Here is a 26,499-nt window from a genome sequence, read left to right as displayed (position 1 = left end):
TATTCATTCATTCATTCCTTCACCCATTCCTTCATTTGTTTGTTTGTTTATCCATGAATGAATTCATTCATTCAGTCGTTAATAAAAATATATTTTAGACTGAGAACAATTTCATTCGCATAATCACGCGTCCCCATCCCTTGTCACGTCTGTCCTTGGGACACGTTTGACAACGCAGTAATAGTGGTTTTCTGGATGAACAGCGGCTCTGCAGGAGAGTCTCCAGAACTAAATGAACCTGGACATTTTGATTGCCTCAATTTCCGATTTGGGAGATTCCACACGTCGTTTTCCATATTCATTACTTTTCTGTTCAGCTTTGCTTTGCGTCACCAGGACGCAAAACAATTCGACCGAAGAGGAAAAAAAGTGTGTTTTCTCCGTCCTACCTAATGGACAAACATTCAAAATGAGTCTTTCGTTGATCACCGCACAACTGCGTGAGACAGGGTCATCGTGTTCCTGTAGAATCTCTTGTTTTCCCTGCAGTTCATAATTCAATTCACTGCCTGGACATTGAGAAATCCGCGATTTGCTTGTTTGTTTGTTTTGTTTATGTTTTTATTGTCAGGCTCCTATCGCCGTTGGTCTTTTATGAACTCTCCAATTATGCTGACTGCAGCAGCCATCCAGGTTTGTCAATTCTCATGTTCAATGCCAAAAAAGCCTGCTATAGAGGGAGAATTAAACAAAGTGTTTTCGATTCCCCCGTGTGCTACTTCTGCTCGTTTTTGTTGATAATTGACTCTCGTCCGCTGTGACACATGGACATTGAATATAATATTGAGTGGTGTAGGACCACTTGCATTGCACTTAAAGGCAATTTCCTCAGCCTGGCGGGGGCTGTGGACATGCTTTTAGGGGCCGCGATGACGCTTTTTTAATTTTGCCCCTGATTCATTTCCATGACCTGACATTCCATGTTGACAAAAAGACAGCGTCCGGGGCACGTCAAGTTAAAGGGATCGCCCGTGCAGAATTAGATTAGTGTAAAGTGCTCCTTGAACGACGTCACCCATGTCACAGCTCAGCGAAACAGCATCACATTTGAACCAGGGGTTTCTGAGGGTGTTTTTGTTTTGTTTCCGCTGGATTGATTGCTCAATAAACAATTCTTTCATTTCCGACTGACTCGACCTTACCTTTATGTTCTCAAATGTACCGGAGCCATGGAAAACAATTATTGAAACAGATGAGGCAAAGAGGGAATGTTCCCCACTTCTGATCATGACTAACCAAGCATGTACACAGAGTATTAGACCAATGAATATCTACAGCATACAAATGAATGGACTTGGAATATGGGATGTATTCCATTGATTTGTCATATTTTTTTTAATAATAAACAAAGCACATAAATTAAAAGGAACTTTAAGCGTGGGTGGGGGTAATGGGTACCCCATATACAAATAGGTTAACTTTGAAGCAACTAAATCCCAATTACAAATAGAAGCTGCATAAGACACGTTTGCATCATAGGATGATTGACAGTTAGCGACTAACAGAGTTCCAAAGGCGCCAAATAGTCAGCTCCCGAATTGCAGGTGCATTGAAAATAAATGAACCTATCTATTTCCTGCGAATCTTCACAGAATAAGCCAAACATGGACAAACTGCACAAACTGCACCAACAAAGAGGCTCAATGGTCGCCAGTCAAAGCTCAAGGACAAGGGTAGTAGTCGGCACAGCTGCCGTTTGGAAACCACTTGGATGCAAGGCCAGCGCACAAAGGCACATTATCTGACGTCGGGGGAGCAAAACATGGAACCCCGTACAATGGAAAAAAGGTAATACGGTCTGATGCGTCATCGTTTTACGTTTGGAGAAAGCCAAAGGACGCTTTCAACCCACAATGTGTGTTGCCAACTGTGAAGCCTCCATGATGGTGCGGGCAGCCATCTCATTGTGTTCGAGAGGGAGCCAAGGTCTTGGAGAGCCAGGGTCTCGGTACACATGGTCTCCAGATGAACCCCACAGAGCAAACATTGTTCCCTCAAAATGCTCCCGCATTCCAGGGTGATAACGCCCCAAGTTAAAACAAATTCAGCCCTGAACAAATCCCAGAGCGCCTTCACGAAATGCCGGGATGCAGTCGACCTCCCGCCGCAGCCTCACCAATCACCTGATCTTGACATCACTCGGCCGTCACGGAAGTTCAGGAGCGAAGATTGCAAAGTCGATTTTTCACCTCCTTCCCCCCTCAAAGACCTGGAAGCTTTTCTTCTTGAAGAATGGAGCAACTGTCTGGGTCTTGTTTTCCAAGGAGCAGTATTCCCAGAAGGGTTGCAGCTGTTCTGAAGGCAAAGGTTGACCCAACTTTATTTAGTCCTTGATTTTGACACGTTGTGTGTTTTTTCCGCTTTTCAGCCATTTTGCCCAGCCCCGTTTTTATTTCAACATAAATTGAAATATTCAAAGACCCAAACAGGTTATGGTTGATAAAATATGTATATATATTGACTATGTGCATTACTCACTTGCAGTGCAATCCATAACCTAATGCTTCCTTCAGACTGGGGTTAAAATGCGATGGCTGCACAATGTCCATTACTGTATGCTCAAGGTCACAGCTAATATTGATTTAAAAAAAAAATCATCTTCCTATTTATCCATGGTCTTCAGTGTGGCCCCTGGCTGCCGGGGGATGGTGAGATCCTAACCCCACCTCCCTCCCACTCCAGCTAGTCATGTGGATGTTGTCTCCTTGCCTGGGATCTTTTATAAAAAGAGGCCCACATCGCCGCGGAAGGATCACTCAGAGACGCACAATACCCGCTGCAGGTGAGCACCTTCTCCATTTTCCTCCAGTGTCTCTGCTTCTTCGTTGTTGTGCCTGTCGTCTGCTCACCAGGTAGGCTATTACTCGTATTACTAATTTAATCATTAGACATCTGCACTGCATTGGTACTTATCACTTTTCTCCAGTCGTTTATATTGAAAACAATTTTTTTTTGAAACAGCATAAAACAACATAAAATGGAGACCCGTGGATCTCAATTGTTTCTGCGAAGTAACTTCTGATTAGTCAGTAATCACAACCGCTCTGTACGATTTTCAGTGTCCCATCGAATCTATTTTCGAGGATTGGTTACGTGCCATAAGGTCATCATACTCTTCTTCTTTTTGAACATCCAATCACATCGGAGGACTCTGTCTTGACCGCGCTCTAGAACGTGTCGCTTAAACTATTCAACAACGACTTCCCCACAAATCGCGCAGTTTTGGACGTAAAATCCGACAGCAGCGGTCATCCCGCAAGGGTTAACTCGTTGTTATGTCTGCGCGGCTACAGTGCGAAAAAGGTGATGGGGAAAGAAAGCAAAATGACACGCTGAAACATGAACATTATGAGTTCACTTCATTCCAGTTTGATCGTTCGGATTATTAACATTTTGCCTCAAATATTCAATTTTTTTTTTTAATGGATTCAATTTTACCATATCCTTTGATTTGAATGCTGCCGGCAAAGTTTGAGAGTAATTCATTTAATCAATATTAAAACTATCCACACCTCTGGATGACTTCATTCCCTTTGCTTTTGCGGTTGAAGCAGCAAGTCCTGTTAAAAACCTAAAAGTTTTTACTTCCTTTTTCTATGCAGCGGTCCAGTGACAGGTGTGCAGGTCTGCATCAAACAAAGAGATTTTATTACATGTAACACTTTATTTATGCAAGGGGGAAAAAAAAAACCCTGAAATAATCAGAGAATCACTGAATTTTCTTATTTTCAAATTGCATTTATTTTTTTTTATTTTTTTTACCTAAACCTTATTTTTCAATCATTGGGAATTAACCCCAGTGGTTGGCATTAGAATCTTTGAAATTGGACGTGATTGTCCTGCTGCACTTTGAATTTGCTCGGTGCGCTCGCTTATTTCTCTCAACACTGGACAGATTTAAACAATTCTGATGCCAATCACCCGGGTTGACTCCCGGTGATGGAAAAAATAACTGAGTTTTCCTTTCAAGGACATGTCGTGCCTTAAAATATAATCTGTTTTTGTTTGAAATTTTTCGTTTAATGATGAGGGACAATGCTAAGGCTCTAAAAGTTCATCCTTTATCATTCAAATTTCACTGTCCTGGTTTTCCTTTAAAGGTTGAAGGGCGAGTTGTAACCTAATCCCTTGCGTGTTTCCCATGCTCAAGACAAAGGTCAACATTGACAAACCCTCGAGAAATATATTTAATGTCAGGTGTTCCTGTGCTGAAGTCTAGGAATCGAGCCGCTCCCCTGACGTCGGACCACCATGACCCCCTCTGTGTTGCTGTGCTGGTGGCTGCTCAGCTTCCTGCGGCTCTCCTCCGCTCTGGTCCACGGGAACGTGCCCCTGGAGGACGAGCAGCCCGGCCTCAGGAGGCTGGAGCCCTCCCTGCTCTCAGAGATCGGTCAGTGGCTCTCCTCTCCGTCAGACCTGGGACGGTTTAGACGTCTCAAACCTTTCACTTTGCGCTATTTTGTGTGCAAGTAATCCCCTAAGTCCCCTAAAATGAATCCTATTTGAAGCCCGTTTGAGTGAGTCACTACACTCATGTCATATGACAAGGATCTCATTATATTGTTCTATGTATGTGGGTGGTTGAGTTCACTCCCTAGATATTTTTGACTATGTTTGATTTTTTTTGGATTCGTTTTGGATGTGTTTGAAGTGGATTAGTAATGGAAGAGGAGGTCAATTTATATCCTTTAAATTAAAGGCATCATTTCATACTAAGGATATAGTGATTGAATTACAGAGGAGGAGCTGGGTTTACTGTCCCAGTCATTATCTGCGGGGGGGGATATGGATGCCATTGCAAAAATAAAAATATAAGATGAGGTTATAACGTAAAAAAAAAAATTATGTTAATGTGAGTTAATGATATGAACACGTTATTACATGAAAAGATTACGTCAAAATCTTAAGGTTAATTTCGTATTATTAATGATTATAATAACGTGATTATCATTTCGCGAAATGATCGTATTTTAGCGTGAAACTGCGTCAAAACGTGAAAGATATCAAGTTCAAATGTGAAAAGATGACTAATAATTTGATTTTTTGCGTTATTACATGATTGAAACAGATTGCTGTTGTTCACTCAGTTGCGCCCTGTTTGGGCGCCGTATTTTAAGAATGACACTACGTAGCCTGAATGCATTTAGAGGCACAACTTGTGAAGTACATATGACAAAAAAGTATGTTTTCCATCTAAACAACCTCAAAGTCTTGTGACTGTGCCAAGTCACTTAAAACATCTATCGATATTAGCTCAAAAACACTAATATCTCCCAATGCCTTAATTCAAGAAGGAAATAAAAGTCTATTGAATCAAACAGGCCATTGTGGAATTTCATGTGATAATGTGATATTTTCATGTAACAACATAAAAACGTCATTATTACATATTAACATTGAAGTTATCACATTTGAATGTATAATGAAATCTTTGAATGTATAACGTGACTCACAAAATAACGTGATCTTTTCACATTATAACCCTGATAACTTTTATTTTTCGACGTCACCTTTCCCCGCAATAACATATTATGTGAAATGTGTTCAGCAATGATTATTTTTTTTATACATCTTTTCCTTCAATACATGTTATTTTTTTTATTTTTATGTTTTTATCAATTTTGCACCAGTATGCCATGGTTGTTATCTAACTTACCGGAATGAAATATCAAATTATTTTTAGAAGCTGGGTCTTCTGTTCATTTTGTTTTTTAAATTATTAAACATATATCTACTAACACAGTATTAAAAATTATTTAACCTTGTATTCAGAAAAATGCACAGTTAAATAATCTTTATTTTTAAATAGTCAGATCAAAAAGACACATTTGTTTAAAACACCCAAATCAAGTGTGCATTTCTATCTTATTTTGGCCAGAATTCAATGACATTCAATGTTTCATCTAATAATCCTATTAATATTCTATCCTATTAATCCTGTTAATATTTATAATACTACTGCTAATGATGAGAACAATATGAATAATAAAGATAATATATATAAAATATATAATATAAATAAAAAATATACAATATATAATATGATTTCATAAACAATTCTAATACACTGTTAATCTACTCATAAAAATGATAAGTATTAATAGTAGTAGTATATACTGTACAGCTGTATAGTGAATAACGTTTTGATGTCCGTGTGTGTGTGTGGCGTGTTTTTTATTTATTTTTTTGTTTATTTTTATTATTTCAGTGAAGGCCCAGGCCCCCAGGGAGGACTCTGCACTCCACCAGGCCGTGGAGTCGGTGGAGGAGCAGTTGATGATGGAGGCAGAATCTTATGACGAGGTGGGACTATGGTGTTAGCGTGAGCATTGGCCAAACCCCGCCCCCCGTCCCCACTGGTTGCCACTGATGTGACACATGGAAACAAGTTCTGTTTTTGTACACATGATTGGATTTGGTTTAAGAGTGCCAAGGGCATCACACTAAGAGATATACATTATATACACAGATCAACCACAACATTTAAACCACCTGCCTAATATTATGTAGGCCCCCTTGTTACACTAAAACAGCTCTGAGTGCCTAAACAATGTTTATGTAGGTGGTTTGTGTCAAAGTAACATCCACATGAAGGCCAGGACCCAAGGTTTCCCAGCAGAACATTGCCCAGAGCATCACACTGCCTCCACCGGCTTGAATTCTTCCCATAGTGCATCCTGGTGCCATCACTTCCCCAGGTAAATGAAGCACAAGCACCCAGCCATCCATCATGATGTAAAAGAAAACGTGATTCGTCAGAGCAGGCCACCGTCTTCCATTGCTCCATGGTCCAGTTCTGACGCTCACTTGCCCACTGTAGACGCTTTCAGCGGTGGACAGGGGTCAGCATGAGCGCTCTAACCGGTCTGTGGCTACACAGCCCCATACCCAGCTGCTGTGACGCACTGTGTGTTCTGACACCTTTCTATCATAGCAGCATTTTTTCGGCAATTTGTACTACTGTAGCTCTTCTGTGGGATCTGATTAGACGGGCTAGACTTACCTCTCCACGTGCATCAATGAGCCCATGGGCGCCCATGACCCTGTCGCTGGTTCCCTGGTTGTCCTTCCTTGGACCATTTTTGGTAGGTACTAACCACTGCATACTGGGAACACCCCACAAGACCGTCCGTTTTGGAGATGCTCTGACCCAATCGTCTAGTCATCACAACTTAGCCCTTGTCAAAGTTGCTCAGATCCTTATGCTTGCCCATTGTTTCTGCTTCCAACACATCAACTTCAAGAACTGACTGTTCACTTGCTGCCCCTTGACAGGAACGAGATGATCAACGTTATTCACTTCACCTGTCAGTGGTCTTAATGTTGTGGCTGATCGGTGTATATCTATATATATATATATATATATATATATATATATGGATTTGGAAAATGGATTTTGGATTATGGAAATGGAGGGAATAAACATAAAAAAACAAAGTTAGGTTCAAGACGGGAGGAACACTAGTCTTGAAACGCATGATTTAATGTTATTTTTGTTACTGTATATTGCCAAATATCTATCTATCTATCTATCTATCTATCTATCTATCTATCTATCTATCTATCTATCTATCTATCTATCTATCTATCTATCTATCTATCTATCTATCTGTTTGTCTGTCTGTCTGCCTGTCTATAAATCATATATTGTACGATCATAGATGATCATATATGAGATATGATCCAATAAAGGACGAAGCCCACAGTAGAACCAAACTCATGACCCATATCACACACTAACACCGACTCCCTCCGCGTCCCGTCGCAGGACGTGTCGGAGGCCGTGCAGCTGCAGAGCCGCGCCATGCGCTCACCCCGCCGCTGCATCCCGCACCAGCAGTCGTGCCTGGGCCACCAGCTGCCCTGCTGCGACCCCTGCGACACCTGCTACTGCCGCTTCTTCAACGCCATCTGCTACTGCCGCCGCGTGGGCCAGGCCTGCACCCGCCGACGCACCTAGTGTCCCCGGACCCCGATCCGCCCCCAAATCGGACATCGGCCCGAGGAATCGCGCTCACGTGGCCCCCTGGTGTGAATGGGAGTGAAACATTATACAAATACAGTTTTACAATGGATTGTGTGATAAGCGTCATCAGCATTTTTGCTTCTCGAAGATTGTCCCTGGTGTGCTGTGTGTGTATGTAAAGAGTGGTTGTTGAGTAAAAAATAAAAAACAAAAAAACAAAAACAAACCCAAAGTGGAATGTGATATCGTTGAACGAAGTAAAGGTAAAGGTGTCGTGTAACTGCTGCATCAGACAAGGCAGGGTTTTTTTTTTTTTGATAGTCGACGATTTATGAGAGCGATTTGAATTGTCTGGGGTCACTGAGTTTGGGCGACGCTGGATTGAGCTCACCCCCTTTCGTCGGCGGCGTCCTTCTCCACGCTCCTGCAGTTCCACAGAGTGGCCCCCGGGGCTGAGTTATCGTGGGAATAACAGCGCGACTCCCTGTGATGTGGTGTCCCTTCATCCACGCCCCACACCTCCCCCACCCCCCCCTGTGAAACAAGATGTATAGTATAATAGCCCTTTAAGTCCCTTCGGTGCCAAAATAATTTCCCACCGTGTCCTCAAAGGTCAATGCTCCCGAGGGTCCATATGACAGCGATAACGCTGTCTGGTGGGGGTTCTATTCCCTGTGGCCCAACGAGCAGAGCACAACACGCACACTGTGAGGGCTGCACTGTCCGCTGTGCAGAAAATGATGCAAGTTTGAGCCGAAACGGCGTCTCCGAATTCATAGTGTCACGGAATGTTGAGAGGCCTTTGCCTTGTTTGTCTTTTTAATATTGGGATAACACAAACCTGTTCCCTTGTCAAACCCTTTGTCAAATATGCATTTTTAAAATGTTTTTAATTCACAGACAAATCATAATATTTATTCAGATTTAACTTGACATTCCATAGAATCCAAATTCCTTTTTTTTTAACCTAAACTACCTAAAGCACCAAAACCCCTTCGTGAAATAAGATATAAGAAGGAATACCCAAATTAAAGAAAGAGTGTGCACTCTTTAATTTCATAATTTACCAGATTGAAGTTCCTGAAATTCTACCTTTGTAAAAATATACTTAATTTCATGTTTTTCATTGACATAGAGTACATTTATTCAGATTTAACCTGAAATTCCAAAGAATACAAATCCCTCTCTTTTTATTTTTTCCCAAAATTTGCAGAACAACAAAACGCATCACATGCTGAGAGGTTCACAAACTTTGGAGCATGGGTGTGAATCAAAATAAGCCTGAGACGTCCTTTAGGGCTTGGCTTGAAATCAGCAATCTGCGCTCCCATCAGTCACCGTGGAGCAGCATAATTCACATAGCGTACAGTACAGTTCGGCTCTAGAAGAGAACAACAATGGGGCTTTTGTTTGACTTTTTTAATGACACATGTTGTCAGCCAGCTGACAGGATCATTGGATACTGTAGGACAAAAAAACACCATAAGTTGATGCGAGCGCATCTTGGGAAGGGAACATCTGCCCTCAGTTTGTTTCCAGAACAGAGTCGCTGATAAACACGCACGCAGTGTCGACGCTGCGAGCCATGTGCCACCCAGAAAGCTACAAGTCATACGATGAGTCTAATCATAGCGTAGCGAAGGGGCATGAAGGGCATGGGAAGGGTAAAATAAAACAAAATATATATATAATACGATCCAATTTTAAAAATAGATATTTGGGACGTGTGAACATGATGGAGCGTTCTGGTCCGCTGTCCAATCTCATAACTAGCTGCTGTTTCCTCGCCATTGCATTTCTCTTCCAGAAATATTGTAATCGTTCCAAAGCTACTGGGATATTCTCCGGATTCATTTTGTCGAACATGTCCCGCGGCGGCAGCGACACCAACACCATATCCAATTATTATTATTATATTATCCAGACATTTACAAAGCACGCCATATTTGTTGCAGAAAACACTGAATCGATTTTATTTGCTTTTACAAACTGCTCTGTCCACTTGTATGTTATAGATCTATATGTCATATATATATATATATATATATATATATATATATATATATATATATATATATATATATATATTAGTTTATTCAGAATAATATACATAGCAATATATATGTTTTTGTATCCCTTGTCTATCATCTGGAACCATCAAATTCTGGGTCCACTCTTAAATACAAGGGTCTTTGTTTTAGTGCCATAAACAATTGTATCAAAAGACTAAATCACGGCTTTGAAAACCATGTACTCTTACACTACTCATATTCTACTCCTATAGATGGGGATGGTAGCTCAGGCGGTAGAGCTGGTGGTCTAGTGATCTAAAGGTTGCTGGTTCGATCCCAGGCTCCTCCTGCTAGCATGCTGTAGTGTCCTTGAGCAAGACACTTAACCCCTAATTGCTCCTGATGGCTGCGTCCGTCGGTGTTTGAACAATTGTAAGTCGCTTTGGATAAAAGCGTCTGCTAAATGACTAAATGTAAATGTAAATGTAGATGTCTATAGATACTACATCTCTATCTACAGCTTTGATAAAAAAAAAATGTAGATCGGGGAACCTAAGGCTACCTACTGATTTGTGTCATTACAATACCACCATCCCTCTTTATCCCTAATTTCTTTATTTAGAATAAGTCACAACCCGTTTGGATTTGGAAACTATATTTTATTGGTTGTTATAAAGATGAAACTGAAAACAGTGATGAAGGGTTTAGTTGGCAGCGATGGTCCGGTCCATCCAGGAGCGGAGCTCGGTGACGCGGGCGTACACGCCGGGCATGGTGGGGGTGCAGGTTCCGCTGCCCCAGGACACGATGCCGACCAGGGTCCAGGCACCGGCCTTCTGGCACACCAGGGGGCCACCAGAGTCACCCTGCAACACAGCAAGGAATATGGTCTCAAAGTGGAAAAAATCCATAAGTTCTTCTGCGTCGGTCCCAGAATTCCACTGAAACTACAAAAAAACTTTTTGTAGTAATCTGTTTCCCCTCGTCTCGGCTCTAACCAGGTCAGTCGCGTCGCTCAAAAGTTTGCCTCCTTCTGATCGACTTAATTGGGTTTTTTTCTTTTTCTCTTTGACACTTGAGGCGGTGGGGATATTTTTTAACCGAGGGTGCTGTTCTTTTTTTATGACTGCTCACCCATATTGACAGTGTACTGACCAGAACCGGCTATGCTGCATTATCAGATTCACCACAGCTGAGTTTCACTTCGTCTGTGCTCAACAATGGAAACCGCATAAAGAGGAGCACATGCATATCGCAGAAAAACATTGATTGGCTGTATATTAAAAAGTGCCAGCCAAATCAATATGGGGTAAATATAAAATATGGGATTTTTGTTTATCAAAATAATATCATGGATTACCACTCTTATGTGTTAAAAGAGTTAACCTAATGCTCGAGCACATTCGATTTGATGGACCTTGCAATGGTTGTGATGACTTATTTTGTATTATTATCTTTTGCGACATAACCAAAGCTCTCCCAGGAGAACCCCAGTCGGAACACAGAACTAGTCGATGAAAATCAGCTGAAGACCACGTGTTTGGTAAAAGCACGGCAGGGACGTCAGAGCCTTCCAAATCCTGGTAACCCACCATGCAGGAGGAGGCTCCGGAGGCTCCGGCGCAGATCATCAGGTTGGTGATCTTGTTGCCCCAGAAGCGCTGGCACTGCTGGTTGGTCAGCAGGGGGAGGGCGGCCTGCTGCAGCAGGGCGGGGGTGTCGGCAGCTGCAACCATCAGAACAGTCAAAGTGAGGTTTAAAGATACAGATAAACATCATTGGTTAGCCATTGCTTCTTTATTTATTTAGTTATATATTTATTTAGTTATTTATTTATTTAGTTATTTAGTTATTTAGTTATTTAGTTATTTAGTTATTTAGTTATTTAGTTATTTAGTTATTTAGAGCATGTGAGTGATGCAATGGATAACATCAGTAGTATCTTATGTAACCGTAGTAGTTAAAGGCAGAAAGTTGAATCTCTTGAGAATTCTATTTCGGGTAAAAAAAAAAAAAAAAAAAATCAAGTGCTTTTACTTCAGCCTCCAGGTTGTAATATCAGTGTAGCTATTATGCGGTAATGGGATATCTAAGCGCCCTGCTTCAAAGTTCTTCAGATATACTGTAAAATAGTTTGTGTACATTTGTAAAAGAAGCAGAGATGGTCCTGCAGAAGAAGTTTGCGATTTAAGCGAAGACTTGGCAAGTCTTGCAAAAATGCAAAAGTTTAAACAACTTTTTCTGTATCCACGGATGAAAAGGGCACTGCCTTAGTACACAAGTTTTAAAATGTGTTATTGGATGTCGGCAAAAGTAAAAGGCAGAAAGGTACAAACTATATTGGCCCTGAGGAACCTTTTCAAGAACTCTTCCTTTAGTGGATACCGCTGCTGATTGGTTGGTTCTAACTTATAGTTCTTACATATTGGCTCTTCCAAAACAAGGCTCGGGGTGCCCCACAGGTCATACAGCGACGCCTGTCTTTTTCTCACCGTTGTGGCGGGTCAGACCCCAGCCGGTGGTCACGCACTTCATGCCTCCGGGGAAGATGTCTCCGGTCTCGGCCACACACACTGGGGACACTCTCATGCCCATCCTGGCAGGGCTGGCCAGCTTGATCAGCAGGATGTCGTTGTTGATGGTGTAACCATTGTAGCGAGGGTGCTTGAACACCTTTAGGAGAAGGTTGAAGTGATCGCTGATTACAAGTGCTCAGCCAGTCAATGGACTAAAAAGAATCACTGTGAATGTCCATGGCTGCCTTATGGACCTTATGGTCATGAGATATTTACCTTTCCAACCTTTATGACCTGGATGTCCTCAGCGGTGGAGGAGCGGTCGTGCTCGCCCAGGATGACGCGGTGGGAAGTCCTGGAGAAATTAAACCATCAATCGTCCATCCCAAACAGTAAAAAGCTTGGAGGCCGACTCTATTGAAATTTGTAATTGTCTCCTCGGCTGGATCCTGCTCTTTTTTAGCTTTACAGCTGATTTGTTGAGCTGAACCAACCTGACACTGCAGTGAGCGGCAGTCGCAACCCAGTTCTCGTTGATCAGAGAGCCGCCGCAGAAGTGGAACCCAGTGTAGTCCTGAAATCAAATATGACAGATTCAATTATAGTTAGTATTTAATGCTCAGAGTGTACTGAGCACTGAGTATACGGACTTTACATGTAACTTCAATGTTTTTTTACCTGGAGGGAGACCTGCCAGGGCCAGGAGTGGGGAACGGCCTCCTCTCCGTTCACAATGCGGGAGTAACCAGTGATGACTGGGGGGATGGCAGGGGTGCCACAGCCTGAACACACACACACACACACACACACACACACACACACACACACACACACACACACACACACACACACACACACACACACACACACACAAATTATACAACATTTATTTGAATTCATCATATTTTCTGTAAAGCAGGTTCAGTTGACTGGTGATAACATTAGTGAAGTTAATGAAGTTAAAAGTCAAATGCTTTCAGAGAAATTCTATCTGCGTATCTCATCAAAATGTCTAACAAACAATCTCAGAATCAATACATAGAAACCATCTCCATCCCAGCTTTACTCAATAGATTTTGGGATAAAGGTAGATTTTTCACTACTAGACAACAAAAGGTACATACTGTTAAAATCCTTGCTTCCCAGACTTAAAAGTACTTGCTTAAATTATATCAATTTCATAATAGAATGTATAACAAAATTGTGCTATTTTCAAATGTTATTTTGAAATTATTGAAATTAAAAAAATGTTATTACAATTATTTTAAACCTTTTTTATCATAAAAATAATTTAAAAGTACAAACAGAATCCCCTTGAATCTGTTTTTTGTTTTTTTTTATATCATAGTTAACAATTTTGTATAAAATAATTATAAATAAAAGAGAAAATTGCAATGGATACAACATGGGGAATAACCTTCCATGTACTGTACTTAAAATACAATTTTAAAAACTCTTTTTAGGACTGAATATGAATAAGGATTATGGCTTTGATTAGTTAATTTTCAGTGTCCCAGTGACATGGAGACCAGTTCTAGACCGGCCCAAATCCAGTTCTAGACCAGCGTCGGACCAGTGTACTCACCGTAGGCTGCACCAGCAAAGGCGAGGCAGGAGAGGATCCACAGGGCGTTCATGGTTTCGGCTTGGATCAGTCTGGGTCTCTGTAGAGCCTTTATATGGGAGGACGGGACCAGGACGGAGACATCTTATCTCCTGCATGTGGGACTTCACACACCTTGCATGTCATGACGCAACTTTTCCAAGCCCAAAAGGCGTGTGATTTAGTCAGATGTAAGTCTGAAATATGTCACTTTTGCACTTCAACACTGCTAAAGTGGTTCAGTATGCGTTCTTCTTTTTTATTTTGTTGCAAAAAACACCTTTTTCCTCCCCCACACATAACCATGAACAATTTTTCAAACAGGATTATATGTCTGTCTGTATGTCTTCATTAAGCTGTATTTAATCATAGTCCTGTATTCCCCAGTGATGAGAAAAATACTATACGATAATGAAGTATAATTAACTTAGGATAATTTAGCTTTCTTATGATTTCTAAAATACATTTGTATTGTTGTATTTTATTATTGATGTTAGAATGTGCAACAACATAATGGAATTACCATTATTATTTCGGTATTGAGTATAATTATTTACTTCCAAACTATTTTTGTCACTATAGGAGGACCCTGCACTGTTCTGTAGTCAAGGTCTTACAGTTATAAACATCAGCTAATTTCCCAGCACATACAGATTATACATAAAGCCTAATGTAGGCCGTTATGGTGCCAGAGTGAAATGGAAATTATTTCAGCCCCTGTGCATACAATATGTAAGTTCTGCAACAACCTAATGCCTTTTAACTGATCCTGAGTGCAGAATTAAGAATGAGATGTAAATGTTGGCCATTGTGGCAAGATATAATGTTAATTATTTTGGTAGACATTTTGTGCCCAGAGGGCAGATCTGAGAGAAGAGTGCGAATGCAAGTTGTTTCCTCTTTATGTCTTGAGTTCACTCCAAAATCACATTAGAACCTTTGGAACGTTTAGCATTCCTTAGTTGAATTTGTCCTTCTCCCAGGCACAGAGTTTTAATCGTTCGCTTAATATTTGAATGACAAAATATGTTACAGTAACATATTTGTACAACATAATATACCATATTTAATATATTTATGTCCAAAAAGAGTCAATGTATGCCTGACATTAGATTTATTACAATAAGTGGCGTCATTTCCATCACTTAAGCAAAAATAAAAAGAAAACAATTTTTTTTTTTTAATGACTTTATTTGGTGACCATGTGACACATGCTCTCCCACTCATGCACATGTCTGCAAAGAGGGAAGAGTCAGATTGTGTGTCATTCCCAAAGTAACTTCAATGTAATTGAATAACCATTTTGTGCAAAGTGGGTGCACCATAAACTGACCAAACAAACTTGCCTCAATGCGCTAAGACCTTTGTCCTTTCTCATTATTAGCAAAACATCCAACACATTTTTTAAAATAATATTGACAGTAGTATGTATACCTACATAAAAATATGTTTAATTTATTGTGCCTGGGCCAATAGTCATTTCCCTTCATGTTTACACATATAGTATACTGTACCCTCAGTAATCAATAAATCTTTTAAATTAAGTTATTCAAGAGGAGTTTCTAACCGTTTGGGGTATTTTCACATCATAAAAATATCTTTCCTTTGAAGCATCATTGATGCTCAGATAAGATATCTCATTAAAAAAAAAAAGGATTAGAGTTTGTCACCCAATTTAGGAATCGGGTAAATGGAGGATGGATCTCGGAGAGGCGCTTGGAGAGATCTTCCCCGGGGACCGATGCTGGTGGTGATGGCTTGCCACTGCTGGAAGTGGGAGCGCTTGACCGTGGCATTTTGCAATGACACACAAAAGAGAAGAGAGCAGCTGCACAAATACTGGTGGGAAGCCGTGGGACTGGCTCCACGCAGGGTGTGGCAGGCTCTGATTGGTTGTGGTCGTATGATAGAGCTGAGTACTACCTGGCCATGATAGTAAGTAGTCTTCCAGACTGAACTTTTGCAAAATCTCCATTTGGCATTTAGTGAACATTGTGAAAAGCCCGGATCCTTCCATCAGAAGTTATGCACCGGTGGCAAGTCTTAGGCAGATGTGTCAAGTGAAACAAATAACCAGATGCCAGATTTCTTTGACATTTAGTGAGGGAGCTTATAGTGTCCTTCATGAGGCAGGATTAGCGTTGTGGTCACTATTTTGTCCTTGCGTCCAAAAAACACAGCAGTCCTGAACCACGTGTTATAAAAATAGATGAAAGTACAGCGACAGTGGTGCGAGTTGTTAGAAACAGCTTTTATTGGCTATAAACATGAAACTGAAAACAGTGATGAAGGGTTTAGTTGGCAGCGATGGTCTGGTCCATCCAGGAGCGGAGTTCGGTGACGCGGGCGTACACGCCGGGCATGGTGGGGGTGCAGGTTCCGCTGCCCCAGGACACGATGCCGACCAGGGTCCAGGCACCGGCCTTCTGGCACACCAGGGGGCCACCAGAGTCACCCTGCAACACAGCAAGGAAGACCATCAGCGTTGAAAAAAAATAAATAAATAAAACACTGCATATGATTTTTAGGCCTATGTAAATGTAGTCGTGAGTTAATGGACGCCGTTTGGGAAAAGTAGGGTCTTGGCTTCCGGTTGGCCCTGGTAACCCACCATGCAGGAGGAGGCTCCGGAGGCTCCGGCGCAGATCATCAGGTTGGTGATCTTGTTGCCCCAGAAGCGCTGGCACTGCTGGTTGGTCAGCAGGGGGAGGGCGGCCTGCTGCAGCAGGGCGGGGGTGTCGGCAGCTGGAACACAACATATTTTCAAATTTTCCTCTCACAAAATGATTTGCCACACAAAACAAAATATACATTTTTCATCCTTTTGTATATGTAGGTAACTTAAATCAGTGACAAACTGCATATTTAAGTTATGTATAATATGACTTTTTTGATTTTTTTTTTGTGGCTATTGGTAAAGCAGCAAAGGTCCTGCAGAAGAAGTCTGAGATTTGAGGGAGGATTTAATAAATCTTGCAAAAATGCAAAAGTTTAAACAACTTTTCCTGCATCCGCAGATGAAAAGGGCACTGCCTTAGTACACAAGTTTTGAAATGTGTTATTGGATGTCGGCAAAAGTAAAAGTTTCAAGGCAGAAAGGTACAAACTATATTGGCCCTGAGGAACCTTTTCAAGAACTCTTCCTTTAGTGGATACCGCTGCTGATTGGTTGGTTCTAACTTATAGTTCTTACATATTGGCTCTTCCAAAACAAGGCTCGGGGTGCCCCACAGGTCATACAGCGACCCCTGTCTTTTTCTCACCGTTGTGGCGGGTCAGACCCCAGCCGGTGGTCACACACTTCATGCCTCCGGGGAAGTTGTCTCCGGTCTCGGCCACACACACTGGGGACACTCTCATGCCCATCCTGGCAGGGCTGGCCAGCTTGATCAGCAGGATGTCGTTGTTGATGGTGTAACCGTTGTAGCGAGGGTGCTTGAACACCTTTAGGAGAAGGTTGAAGTGATCGCTGATTACAAGTGCTCAGCCAGTCAATGGACTAAAAAGAATCACTGTGAATGTCCATGGCTGCCTTATGGACCTTATGGTCATGAGATATTTACCTTTCCAACCTTTATGACCTGGATGTCCTCAGCGGTGGAGGAGCGGTCGTGCTCGCCCAGGATGACGCGGTGGGAAGTCCTGGAGAAATTAAACCATCAATCGTCCATCCCAAACAGTAAAAAGCTTGGAGGCCGACTCTATTGAAATTTGTAATTGTCTCCTCGGCTGGATCCTGCTCTTTTTTAGCTTTACAGCTGATTTGTTGAGCTGAACCAACCTGACACTGCAGTGAGCGGCAGTCGCAACCCAGTTCTCGTTGATCAGAGAGCCGCCGCAGAAGTGGAACCCAGTGTAGTCCTGAAATCAAATATGACAGATTCAATTATAGTTAGTATTTAATGCTCAGAGTGTAGATTAACGTACTTTAACGTGTAACTTAAATGTTTTTTTTACCTGGAGGGAGACCTGCCAGGGCCAGGAGTGGGGAATGGCCTCCTCTCCGTTCACGATGCGGGAGTAACCAGTGATGACTGGGGGGATGGCAGGGGTGCCACAGCCTGAACACACACACAAATAACACACACACATACACACACACACACACACACACACGCACACACGCACACACGCACTCACGCACGCACGTAGTAGAATTACCATTTACTTCATAGCTTTCTGCCAACTTAATAGACAATCAGAAATTAAGATAAGATAAGATAAGATAAGAAGATAAACCTTTATTAGTCCCACAACGGGGAAATTTACATTGTTCCAGCAGCAAAAAGGGGACAGCAGAAAATAAAAAGCATATCAAGTACACACTATAAAGAATATAAAATATTTAGAAACATAAAAATAAAAAAATCACCATAAATAGGAACCAGATAAAATAAAATATTAACATGCTGTGGTTCATATTAAAGCACTCTGTCTCAACGTGCTCACCGTAGGCAGCGCCGGCGAAGGCGAGGCAGGACAGGATCAACAGGAAGGCCATGTTTTCAGCTTGCTCTGCTGTCGCTCTGCTGCTCCCATTTTATACTCTGAGCCTTCTGCTTACTGTTTGTTCCTAAACTTCCACCTTTCCACCCGACCCAGCCTACAGCTGGAGCCCCGCTGTCCTTTTCCCACACACATTTGAACATGGTTGGTGGTGATACAGTCGGCTGACACGTGTTGGCACATAGTGTAGGACAATTGCTGTTCACCAACTGAGTATACAGAGGTTAAAATGAAGAAATGTGACATTTCTACATTTACATTTACATTTAGTCATTTGGCAGACGCTTTTATCCAAAGCGACTTACAAGGGAGAATAACATTCAGCTACATTGCGACAGAGATTAGTGTAACATAAGACATACATTTCTCATTACTTTATTTAATATTATAAATCCATTTTTATACTTTTAATACTTTATACTATTAATATATTCTGTATATTTCTTGGGATGGCTATTACTAAAGACAAGATTATATACAGTATAGTGAGTTAAATAAACAAACAAACACACAAATAAATAAATAAATAAATAAATAATGACTCAAATAAATAAATAAATAAACAAATAAACAAATAAATAAATATAAAAAAAATGTTGAACTCTATATATAATCTTACACCTGTATCCCGCGTATATCTCATGTATTGCCCCTGGAGTACTATTAAAGTACTATCTTATCCTATTAATAACTGTAATAGCTGTATTTTCCCTTTCTTTCTTCTCTATTGTTTCGGTTCATTTTAGTAGTCACAGTATTACTTGTAGTAATTTGAGTTGTATTATATTTTTAGATTTGTATTGGGGGGTTTTATATGGCTGTTTATTTCAGTATGATACAGCTTCCATACAGCTTTTGTCATAAGATCAAACCAACAGTAAAAAAGCCAATCTAAAAAAGCGGGTTTTCGGGTGAGATTCCGATCTGACCGTTAGGGGCGGATGGTTTCACAGAAAGGGAGCTAAAAACACAAAGGAGCGTCTGTGTCGAGCTGTAGAAAACTGAGAGCGAGTGTGTGATAGACGCTAAACAGGCGTGAAGAGTGGTCAGATTACTTTGGCTGTTTGGGTTGATGGATGAATAAAGTTGTGTGTCATCCGTATAGGAACGCTACATGGAGGAGATGGTGCCACACTAGGCGTTTTCACACCGCAGGAACCTTTTCATAGTTCGAATAACTTTTTGGAGAAACTGTCCCTTTTTTTGTGTGTCCGCACTGCAGGAACTACGAACATTGTTAGTACTTAGAAATCCGTTTTGAGGAACTTTTTTAGCCCCTACTCCAGGGCAGGGACTAACCTGCACAAGAAGAACCTTCAGTGATGTAAGTGCAAGGTGGTTGGTCCAAACAGTCCGTCCGGTCCAGGGGCATCGCCTTGGGCGGGGACCACCCCACATACACTCAGTAGTAATAAATAATAACCAGTAAAAATAACACACAATAAAAATACATCATTGTATTGTAGTTTATTGTATTTATTTCATGAATTTTATTTCCCGACGTTAATTGAATTAATTAACGTGCGCCCCATGATCCGTGTGCGGTGTCCCGATGCGAGCTCCTGAATTAAGAAAGTTGGAACGAATTTTTTTAACGACGTCTTGTAGATCTAATATGAGTGAAGATCCAGCGACCGGATTGCTTATTTCTCGCCTTAAACTTGTTCCGAGACTGATTTTCGTGGACCGATAAGGTGAAATAAGTGAAAGTTACGGAGTACATCCAACACGATACTCATGCTGAAATCCTGTTTGGCTGACGTCACTTCAGAGTTCTAGGTGCGGAGTCTGTCAATTAAAAGATGGAAGATGGAACGTTCACCAGCATGGGCTCGCATGAGGACGTCTATTGTGACTCTAAGAAGAGCGGTTCCCGTGCTGTGGGACGGGTGACGTCCGAGCTCAAATTTAACCCACGATGTTATTTTCAACTGCTGCTCTGCCACATTTTTTTTTCTATCATCTTCTTTTTCTAGGATCATCCAGGTTCTTCTCACTTGCAGATGTGCCTGTAGTTATTTAAAATAGCTGGATCCAGGCCGGGTCTGTTTTGGTACAGTAATGCCTCGACAGACACAGTCATAAAATAATCTGGGACACCGTCGGTGGTCAGGGATTGATTCACAATAGAAAGAAAAATAGGGGCATTGAACACTCTAAAAAACTTGGTAGGTAACACATCTAGAAAATGGCGCATAATGGCATGTGAACAATGTTGTTTCTGATATTATAACAAGACAGAGAATAGGAATAAATACAAAAAATAAATAAATCACAAAAATGAAAATTATTTTATTAGTAGTAGTAAAAGCATCGTATATTTGTACTATAATATAGTTTAAACACAGTATAACATTGTACAAATGTGTAAAATATGTTAATCAGGATACACTTCAAAATCATATATTGAAAGTAATGCATGAAGTATCTCACTTCCTCGTTACAAGAATTACAATTAGTTAAAACGCACACACACACACATACGTGGACACATGCACATAAAACACACACAGACAGTCGCACCCAGGCACACACAGAGGCACACAAATACTCATTCATCTTTTTTTTTTTTACCTTTATTTAACCAGGAAAATTCTCATTGAGATTAATAAATCTCTTTTACAAGAGCGTCCTGGCCAAGACAGGCAGCAGCACAATTAACAGGGTTTCATACATAAAAAACATAAATCAAGACCAGGAATAGCCTTATTAATAAAAACATGCAAATGTTTAAGTCTACGGGTGGACAAGACAGAGCGTACAAAGCGCAAAGGTGTGTAAGGGTTTAAAACGTGGTAATAAACCTCAGTGCTCCGTAGTAGACAGTATCTAGCGTGTATAGGCATTGTGAAGATGCATGCATGTATGTAACATCTCCATAGTCCAGCACAGACATAAACGTGGCAGCAACACGTTTCCTTTTGGCCTCGAAGGAAAAGCAAGACTCGTTTCTAGAATAAAAACCCAATTCCAACGTCAGTTTTTTCACCTATTCCTGAATGTGAGGCTTACTGTAAAAGAGAGATATTTCTATTGAGAAAAGTGGTAATAGATGGAAGGTTCGGTGGCCTTGATTTTTGCAAACGAAAACATCATGAGTTCTGTTTTGTCAGCATTCAAAACAATTTTTAAATCACATAAGCTACGTCGTTCAATATTAAAAACAAATTGGAGCTGGCAAAGAGCCCAATTTGGTGAAGTGCGTCAGTATATCAAAGTATCATCGTGGAAACTTTGTTCACGATTGTTGATTTATATAACGAAGAGGAGGGGTCCCAAGACCGATCCCTGCGGCACAAAGCAATACCTTTTGCCCGCACACACTGTGATCTGCGTGATCAATAATTAGCGAACCAGTAGACAGTTTGTTCTGACCGTCCCACACTGATAAATCTTGGCTTCAAAAGCGAATGATCCACAGTATAAAAAGCCTTTGATAAGTCGATGAAAAGGGCTGCACATCGAAGAAGATTCTTTATTTGTCACACGGCCCACACACACACACACACACACACACACACACACACACACACACACACACACACACCACATGCGGCCAGCATGCAGCGACGCCCGGGGACCATTTACAAGTGTCGGTCGCCGGTCAGACAATGATGTTCTGCATGTTTTTGGTGGGGGTCTTTACCGATGGTACAAGGAGGAAACCCCATGTGAGCACGGGGAGAACATGCCAACTCCACACAGAAAGGCAGGAGATAACCTGCCGGAGCGCGGTGCCAGCAGCATCCCCAGGCGGGATTCGAACCCAGGACCTTCTTGCACAGTGCAGTGTCCCTTACCGTCTAAAGATTCTTGAAATCATTTACTACTTTTAGGGCTACTGTAGTAAGGCTGTGTTTTTTTTTTCTCCCCGAAACCTGATCGAAAACCAGATAAGATATCGTAAGTGGTTGAAAACTCTTTCAGTTATTCACTCACAGGGGATTCCAGAACCTTAACCAGGACAGACAATTTGGAGATGGGCCTATAATTCTTTGAGACTGTCGGGTCAGCCCTTTCAACGGGGGTAAGAACGAAGGCGGATTTCCATATAAGAGGAATTTTGTTTGGGCCTAGGGAGAGATTAAGAAGATGTGTCAACGGCGGCGCGCTGAAAATCAGCTGCCTCGCTTGAGAAACGAATGCTCCGAGTTATCAGGGCCTGCCGATTTTCCGGTGTCTAAAAGTTTGAGGGCTTTACGCACCTCTGGGACTGTAACCGGATTGGAGCGAAAGGATTGACTTACCGTGACATGACGGTCAGAACAAACAGTAGGGGAATTCACATGTGTAATGTTGAGGGAGTCAAACGAGGACCCAGAGGCAATGAAATGCTCACTAAAACAACCCAGCATTTCCGCCCCATCAGAGATTTTATGAGTCCTTGACAATGCATGGAGGAAGCTCTATGTCATTTTTATTTCCAGCTCAGGATTTAGTAGTCTTTCAGAGTTTCAAGGGGTTGTTAGTTGAAGTTTTCGAGTGAGGAAATTGGCTTTTCTGATTGCAAATGTGCACGCATTGCACATTCGCCCGAAAAGTCAGCCTGTCGGAATCAAGGTTTGCTCTCCTGGATTTCACCCCAGCTGTCTCCTGGCTCCTGGCCCGCGCCACATTGCGCTCTTGAAGTGCGTTAGATAAATCGGGAGCGTTTCAGTATAACCCATCATAATATCAATTCTAGCCATTTTCAACGGTTAATGTTCTCTCAATCAAAGTAAAACAGGTCATGAAAAAACCCTCGCCCCATAAAATGATTCATGTCATGCTTTATAATAATGCGTGACTTGGTTTTGGGAATTTCTAACCGTGGCACCAACACAGTGTGTCACTAATGTCATTTGCGAATACAGAAGTAGCTGTGTATTTATGAGGAGCATTAGTTAGGATCAGATCAATTAGGGATGATTTTTAAGGACATTTCAGATTTGGTCTAGCGGGACCTTCAACAATGTGGATGAAATTCAGCGAGTCAGAATAAGCTTTAAGATCATCAGATACTGGTTGCAGCCAGTTCCAGTTTAGATATAATATGATGACAATTTCATTCAGGTGTCCTATAGCAACCAACGACTGAAATATGGAGAGTTTTAGAGACCTCAAGATCAAGAGGTAAAAAAAAAATGCCCTATTTGGGTGGATCAGTCCTATATAGATTATAACTATAAATGCTAATATTCAGAACAGATATGCTCAGTCAACTTTCAGATTAAACAAATACATCCGCATCAGTCGAGTGTGCCCAAATACAAATCCTATCCATATGAAACCGAGACCAGTCCCCGATTTAAAATCGGCAGGGGTGTTAAAAGTTACATCAGATTCTGGGCCCGGATGGGGCTGCACATTCCCTGAGATCAGCAGCAACAGAACAATCAGACACCTCTGCGTAAGTGGGTCACTGGGCGATTCTTTCTTCTTTCTAGGACTGCCTTCGATTACAAAACGGCGAAGACCGCTTATAGAAACGGTCAAATTGTCTTGCGGAGCCATGGCACTGATCGGATAGGCCCGAGTCAACAGAGTCAGAGGAGAAGGACGACGGCAGGGGCGATGATCTGACGCCCGGCGCACAGCCAGACGCACACGTTGGCCGGCACGCTGCGTTCGGATTTCAAAGCGCTGCACGGGAGTCGTCAGCTGCGTGGAGGCCTCCACCAGTGCCGCATGAAATGATCAAACACAGAACGGCGACGTAGTGCGTTTTCTTTCCCAGTCAGTGCCAGAATAATCACGTCATCAGTAAAATCAAACCCAGGGGAGCAACGCTGTGGACAAACTGAATAAAATCAGGATGAGCCGGGATCTAAAACAATAGGAATACAATTTCGGCACCTGTATCAGAGACAAGAAAAAAAAAAAAAAAGCACTTTCCTTTATCACTAGAAATTTGGGCCCATCAGAACCGAACGGTGTGTTGACATTTCAGCTCCAAGAGGCAAACAGGCTCCGCGATCCGGGATTGCCGATCCAGGAATAAATGTCAACTGTTCTATCGGCTCAAATGCGACGTTTCCAGCAGCCGGTTTGTCAGCAGCTCCGCAGATCTTTCACGACCGCAGTGGCAGCAGAAGCACATGGAGTGCCCATTGCTCACTGTTACTCAAGAGAACCTTTAGAACCTTGTTAAAAAAAAGATGAGGATTTTAAAATGTACTTGAAGCGTATAAAATGCATTTAAATGCGGCTGAGGACAGGAGACAGAGACGGGGCACCAAACGCGCAGAGCTGCTCATTTCTTCCTATACCTACTGTATGTATAATTTCTTTGCGTGCCTCTGCGTGCATGTTGCGGCGTTATTGCCGCTCATCTAATGGTGGAACTGTTTCATTTTGTACCAATGAGGAGGGGACTCCTGTCATTCTGTATGATCAGTGGAGTGTGGACCGTTTCCGTTTTCTGTTGCATGCGTCAACCTTGTCAATCAAATCAAAGGGATCGTTCTTTATAAAGAACTTTAAAATAGCAAAAGCAAAGGGGGGCGGGGACATAAAAAGAAACACAAAGTCAAAAATACAGAAAGCAAGACAAAAACACAAAGCATAAACAGAAAGGAATCAAAGCAAGGTGCGTACAGACGGTGATGTGTATTCAAAAGATGGACAAAACTAGAGGCTTAACAAGAGGGGTAATCATTCACGTATCCTCACGTGAATAAAAACGTGTTTTTCGAAGGCTTTTAAAAGATTCAACAGAATCAGCACACCGGACTTTTTCGGGAAGTTTGTTCCAGAGTCCTGGGGCTGGAATTAAAAAAAGCTCTATCACCAAAATGTTTTCTTATTACACTGTGGGACATGTACAGTGTACAGGAGCCCCCGCTGGCAGCGCTGTGGGGGCTTGAAAGCTCAGTGTTATATCAAGGGGCAAGCCCGTGTAGAGTCTTAATGAACGAATAGAATGATTTTTAAATGACTTCTACAGAACAGAAGCATGTGTAGCATTTTTCTTCAGATGCAAACTGCGGGTGGAGGCCTGATCGATGAGAAAATACAAAGCATTGTAGTAATTCGGGCGGGAGGACACCAGTGCATGAATGACTGAATTCTGATTCTAAATCCGAAAACGATACGTGTTGACCTGATTTTGTCGATAAAGCCGGGTTGGAAGAAAGTGGATTTCTTGACTGAGCTGATTTTCTTTGTCTTGTTTCTGTGTGTGTGTGTGTGTGTGTGTGTATGTGTGTGTGTGTGTGTGTGTGTGTGTGTGTGTGTGTGTGTGTGTGTGTGTGTGTGTGTGTGTGTGTGTGTGTGTGTGTATATATATACTGTATATAAATATATACAATATACACTATATGTACTGTGTTGTATTACTATGATATTATATTAGTATTATATATAGAAGTAGATAGTAGTAGTTGCAGTATTAGCAGTCATTTATTATTATTATTATTATTATTATTATTATCAATAGTGTTATTATTATAATAATTATTGTTATTATTATTATTTGTAGTATTAGTATAAGTATTATCATTATTATTAATAGCAATCATAATCATAATGATCCTAATCGTAATCATATAAATAACAAATAATCCAAGAAACTATATCAAACATAAAAAATATATCCTCTACGTGGATCTTCTTATGCAGGCATTTCAGTGTGTATTATTTCTCTCTCTATAGATACTATATCTATATATTTTCCAACCCTTGGAAAAAAAAGGTCAAGGTCAGCGTGCGCTATCTGCGCTCTGTGGTTCCATCAGAGCTCTGAGAACAGAAACGCAGCAGGAACCTGCTCACCAGCTGAGGCGGCTCCATAAGGTTTTATCAAGTTGGAAACTCTGCGAGATACGTGGCCGCCCCAGGCCATCCCATTGGTGGACGCCAAGCTGCGTCTGGGGGATAAATACGGCAGGAGCCCCTCGTCCAGCCTCACATCTCACC

The 26,499-nt window shown here is 41.5% G+C and overlaps 3 protein-coding genes across 3 annotated transcripts; 1 reads left to right on the top strand and 2 right to left on the bottom strand.

Annotated features, from left to right (window-relative positions):
- Positions 1-4,219: 4,219 nt before the first annotated feature.
- Positions 4,220-8,074, top strand: agrp (agouti related neuropeptide). The gene is made up of 3 exons (XM_079997612.1): positions 4,220-4,390; positions 6,209-6,303; positions 7,769-8,074. The coding sequence occupies exons 1-3, from the start codon at positions 4,252-4,254 to the stop codon at positions 7,958-7,960; spliced, it is 426 nt and encodes a 141-aa protein (XP_079853738.1). The 5' UTR covers positions 4,220-4,251; the 3' UTR covers positions 7,961-8,074.
- Positions 8,075-10,682: 2,608 nt separating this feature from the next.
- On the bottom strand, positions 10,683-14,131 carry LOC307228410 (chymotrypsin A-like; the record flags this gene model as incomplete). Its single annotated transcript, XM_079998057.1, has 7 exons — positions 10,683-10,844; positions 11,571-11,704; positions 12,471-12,651; positions 12,771-12,849; positions 12,989-13,068; positions 13,173-13,276; positions 14,080-14,131. The coding sequence occupies 7 exons, from the start codon at positions 14,129-14,131 to the stop codon at positions 10,683-10,685; spliced, it is 792 nt and encodes a 263-aa protein (XP_079854183.1).
- Positions 14,132-16,391: 2,260 nt separating this feature from the next.
- On the bottom strand, positions 16,392-18,621 carry LOC307227936 (chymotrypsin A-like; the record flags this gene model as incomplete). Its single annotated transcript, XM_079997379.1, has 7 exons — positions 18,547-18,621; positions 18,055-18,158; positions 17,879-17,958; positions 17,661-17,739; positions 17,361-17,541; positions 16,709-16,842; positions 16,392-16,553 (listed from the first exon to the last, which is right to left on the bottom strand). The coding sequence occupies exons 1-7, from the start codon at positions 18,596-18,598 to the stop codon at positions 16,392-16,394; spliced, it is 792 nt and encodes a 263-aa protein (XP_079853505.1). The 5' UTR covers positions 18,599-18,621.
- Between the last annotated feature and the right edge of the window lie 7,878 nt (positions 18,622-26,499).

The sequence above is a fragment of the Zeus faber genome, assembly GCF_960531495.2.
Source record: "Zeus faber genome assembly, chromosome: 3".
NCBI classification, from domain to species: domain Eukaryota; kingdom Metazoa; phylum Chordata; class Actinopteri; order Zeiformes; family Zeidae; genus Zeus; species Zeus faber.
This window is presented reverse-complemented; position numbering and strand designations above follow the sequence as displayed.

Excerpts from the sequence above, each read along its gene's own strand:
- agrp (XM_079997612.1), top strand. The coding sequence starts at position 4,252 with ATGACCCCCTCTGTGTTGCTGTGCTGGTGGCTGCTCAGCTTCCTGCGG. Across the intron at positions 4,391-6,208 it reads CTCCCTGCTCTCAGAGATCG|TGAAGGCCCAGGCCCCCAGG; the intron begins GTCAGTGGCTCT and ends TTATTATTTCAG. Across the intron at positions 6,304-7,768 it reads AGGCAGAATCTTATGACGAG|GACGTGTCGGAGGCCGTGCA; the intron begins GTGGGACTATGG and ends GTCCCGTCGCAG.